Here is a 4,240-nt window from a genome sequence, read left to right as displayed (position 1 = left end):
TAATGAACTGCCATTACAGACCTAGAGTACCATCATCTTTCCCATATATATTTTTTCTATTAAGAGAAACTTGATTCTAGTACATTCTTTGGTTTTTTAAATTTTATAATTATATTTTCTTATGGAAGAAGTGTTTACAAGATACAATTGAAGATACCAAAAAGGCCTTTCCCTACTAGAGATACCTGTTAGAATAGCAACAACAACAAAAAAAAACAGATTCACACACTATGTTCACAGATCATTTGGAGATAATTGGAAAACATCATTACAGCACACAGCATAAAGAGGGAAAATAAAATCACTGCTCTACATTCTAGATGAATAAACGATAAAAAAAAAAAAAATAATAATAATAAAAAAAAAAAAAAAAAAAAAAAATAATAATAATAATGATTTATAATACTAAATTAATCATGAACCAAACTCAATATTAACAACCAGAACCCCATCGCAACTCCAGCAAAACACTTAGTTTTGTGTTGCAACAGATGATAAAACTTGTCACTGTCACATTTCCTGCCTGCTACCTTGAAATGTTTTACCGGAGAAAAATGAGAAGTTGGTGAAACTTAAAGTCAAGGGAGTGAAAATATTGTGATCATAGCCTTTCTCATCCATTTGCTATTGGTTGAAGTTCTGGGTCAGATTCTGGAATGTGTTCCACCACAGACCTTCACAATTCAGACTTATATAAGGACTTCTTGTATATTATGCATGAACTGAGCTCAGGAAATGCAAATGACCAATTTGCTAAAGAGAGATGAACAAATTCTGCCCTGTTCTTGCACACAATCTATCTTATTACCACACACAAAACACTGACAGCATGAATTTGTTCACTTGCAATATAAATGTTAATCTTTAAATTTGTGATTCAGAAGTTCTATGACAGCAATCACCTCAAAATTTCTTCCCTTCATTCCTAGCCACTAGAAAAATAATGCATGATAACCAGTTATCAGTTAATTCTCTCTGTCTATCAGAAAATAGGCATAGTCAAATAATGGGGTCAGGGAAAGGAATAAATAGTGAAAAATTCTAACCATATTTACTATAAAGACAGGATAATGCCATTCTTAGCTCTACATAAATTCTTGAGCACAAATTATACTTATTTAATAAGTGGGTATCAAATATAAGCTGTTCCTTGTCTGTTTCTCTTTATTTCTGTTTCTACTTTATTTTTTCTCTCTCTTTAACAAAATCTTTTTCTCTTCCTTTTTTTTCTTTTTGCTTGATGAAATAGTAGTGCACTTCAACACACAATTCATTACTGACATGCATCAACTCCTGCCAAGGAGTATGGAATGATATAATACAATTTTCTTTAATTGCAATGAAAGTATTACAGGTGTGATTTTTTTTTTTTAAATCTATCCAAGTATATATAGTCTATACTAGTTAGAGAATTGCTGATTTAGATGGATTAAGAATACCTTTAACCCAACCAATGTGGTGCTGTATTTATCATCCAAGAGAGAGATTATCAAAGAGATACCATGGGAGAGCAGGTATGTAAGTACTCCATGCTCAGCTGGGTTTCTGAGGGGGTCATCAGTGCTAAACAATAATCAAGACTATGCAATCTAGCCACCCTCGTTTTAGGTAGGGGTGGCAGGGACTTCTGGCACCACCACGATGGTTCAGTGAGACAGGGGGATTGACACGGCTAGCTCGTGTTCCCCAAAGCTAATGTGGGAGCTCAGTAAAATTGTGTCCCGGCGGACGATTGATAACTACCTCTGCAAAAGTTCTGAGTTCTGAGAAGGGCTGCTATCATGTCTTTTGTCACATTCTTGGAATCAAAGGGTAGGGGGCTGGGAAGGTACAGGTCTTAAAGGGTTTGGTGAAATGGGAAAGGAGATGGGGACTTGTACATATACACATATATACATATACATGGTTTTCTTGTACCCCTACTCTAGAGAGCAGCTTGCATCGACGATCAGAAGCTGGCATGACTAACCCACAACATCACAGAACGCTAAGGATCTGAGCGAAAGACGAGGTACTCCCCCAAGCTCTAAGTGGAACCATCAGTACTAAAAACATGATGGTCTTCAGCTTCAAAGACCTTTCAGTTCCTACATATATATATATATATATACTGATTCAGCATTATGGAAAACCTAGAGAATAAAGGTGTCATTATATATTAAGTTATACAGAACTATTCCAGACCAATGATATAGGAGTCTACATGCAAGTATAAAAAATATCAATTATTATTCTTGTTTTTTTCTTTCCCATTGTCCCAGGTACCGACTGAAGTGTCGGTGAATCAAAATGCAAATACAATATTACGTGCTGCAAGATGCCTGGACAAAGCTGGGCATCTTCTTGGTAATTAGGAAGGAAAAAAATAAAATAAAATAAAGATTATAATTAAACTACTTCTGTCTTGACCTGATGATGCCAAATGCTTGCAGGTCTGACTTATGTTTTACTTGCACAAGTTTGTGCTTGCTGTTGCTTAACTCACTCACTGTTCCTTTTATCTCCACATATACCTATTGCCCATGCCCTAAAAGTGCTAATAAAAAAATCCAATCCAATTACAGATGCTAATAAACAAATGACTTGGTATGCTGACAAATGCAACATCCACAGAATCTTCTCACAATCAAAATATACACCAAATGTACACTGCACAAAATGTACAATCTCTCCAAGTTCCTCCTTTTGGCAAGGCAGCAAGCGAGAGGGATGGGCTCAAGTGCAGAGTTGCTGAGTGTTTTGATGGCTGCTGCTTAAAGGTGGACATGGAAAGGAAGATGCTGACCAGTGACCTCAGCTTGATTCTGTTTCCATCAGGACCCTTCTCTGCCAAGCACACCAGCTCGTGCTTTCCTGGTGGGTTGAAGTAGCTGTCGGAAAAGAAAGAACCTGGGACCTCCCCCCTCCCTGCCCAAGGCAAAGGGGGGCCAAGGGAGGGAAGGGGGGGCACTCCCACATCTCCCTTTTTTCTTTTTAAAAAGTCTTCTCTACATCAGGTCCTTGCCCCTGCCCACTGTCATCCAAGGGGGTGGGGTGAAGGAGGGGAGGGGAGGGGCTCCTCACGGATTAGCAACATCCTCCTCCCTGGCCTCCTGCAGCTCCCTGGTTGCCCGCCAACCCGGCTCCACTTGGGGAATGCTGGGGTCCGATTTTGATACCATTGGCCTTTTGGGGAGAGAGAGAGAACAATGAGTAAAGTATGGAGTGTGTGAAAATGGGTTCTTATAAATGTACAATGAACAGAACTATTTCTATTATAATGGGTTCTTATAAATGTACAGTGAACAGAACTATTTCTATTAAAATGGGTTCTTATAAATGTAAAATGAACAGAACTATTTCTATTAGCAACTGCTTGAAGAAAAAAAGACAATGCCCCTTTACACACACACAATTTCTTTATTAAAAAACCCTGCCAGAGCACATCTGTTCACCTACCTCATTATGAACATCGAACACGCCCTCCTGGATCTTCTCATAAATTTCCCTTGCTGTATTAATGAAAGCTTCCTCCACATTAGCGGCTGTCTTGGCTGATGTTTCCATGAAGACAAGGCCGTGCTCACGGGCGAACGCCTCTCCCTCCTCACGCTTCACCTCTCGTCGTGACTCTAAGTCACTGCCAGGGAGAAGGTGTTGTTATAGATGGAGATAAGAAAGGGGATGATACTGATAATGGCATATGTGGTAAAGGAACAGAAATGAGGGGAAAAAAAGGAGAAAGAAAAGATGAGGTATTTTATTCATCAATACATATTTATCATAGCTATTAAAAAAAATTAAATAAATAAACATATACATGCATGCAGTCATACCAGTATGCATATGTTCATGCACAAAGTCATTATAAAACAGTTTATTATTCAGAGGGTATGTTTCTCAACCAAGGTTCCAAAGAGCTGCCAGTGGGTCTGTGAGATAATTTTTTAAATGATTTTTCTGTTTAGTGATCATTCTAAATTGAGATTCAGTAGACTGGATAATCACACATATAAGTATAGATGGGTTTGACCAACTACATCGTTTGCTCCTCCTGTACAGCATGCCATACTAGTTAATACCAATATCCTAACACCCAGTCATTTTCAAAATGAGAGAGGCCTGTTGAGATTAAAAAACTGAGAACCACAGGTTTGAGAATGATGGGGGGAGGGGGTAGAAATAAATAAATAAATAAAGAAGAAGAAAAAAAGATTAATCTAGGTAAAAATGGCTGCTGGCCATGGTGAAAGAAATGGCT

General features: G+C 38.0%; 1 protein-coding gene across 1 annotated transcript in view; it reads right to left on the bottom strand.

Annotated features, from left to right (window-relative positions):
- Rab2 (RAS oncogene family member Rab2) overlaps positions 1-3,619 on the bottom strand; it is a gene marked incomplete at its 5' end in the record, with an annotated part of 4,806 nt that extends 1,187 nt beyond the window's left edge. The window contains 2 exon segments of the mRNA XM_070114848.1: positions 1-3,165; positions 3,439-3,619. The exon segment at positions 1-3,165 is cut by the window's left edge and continues 1,187 nt beyond it. Of these exon segments, the coding sequence (XP_069970949.1) occupies positions 3,067-3,165; positions 3,439-3,619 (280 nt within the window).
- Between the last annotated feature and the right edge of the window lie 621 nt (positions 3,620-4,240).

This window comes from Penaeus vannamei, chromosome 36 (assembly GCF_042767895.1).
Source record: "Penaeus vannamei isolate JL-2024 chromosome 36, ASM4276789v1, whole genome shotgun sequence".
NCBI lineage: Eukaryota > Metazoa > Arthropoda > Malacostraca > Decapoda > Penaeidae > Penaeus > Penaeus vannamei.
This window is presented reverse-complemented; position numbering and strand designations above follow the sequence as displayed.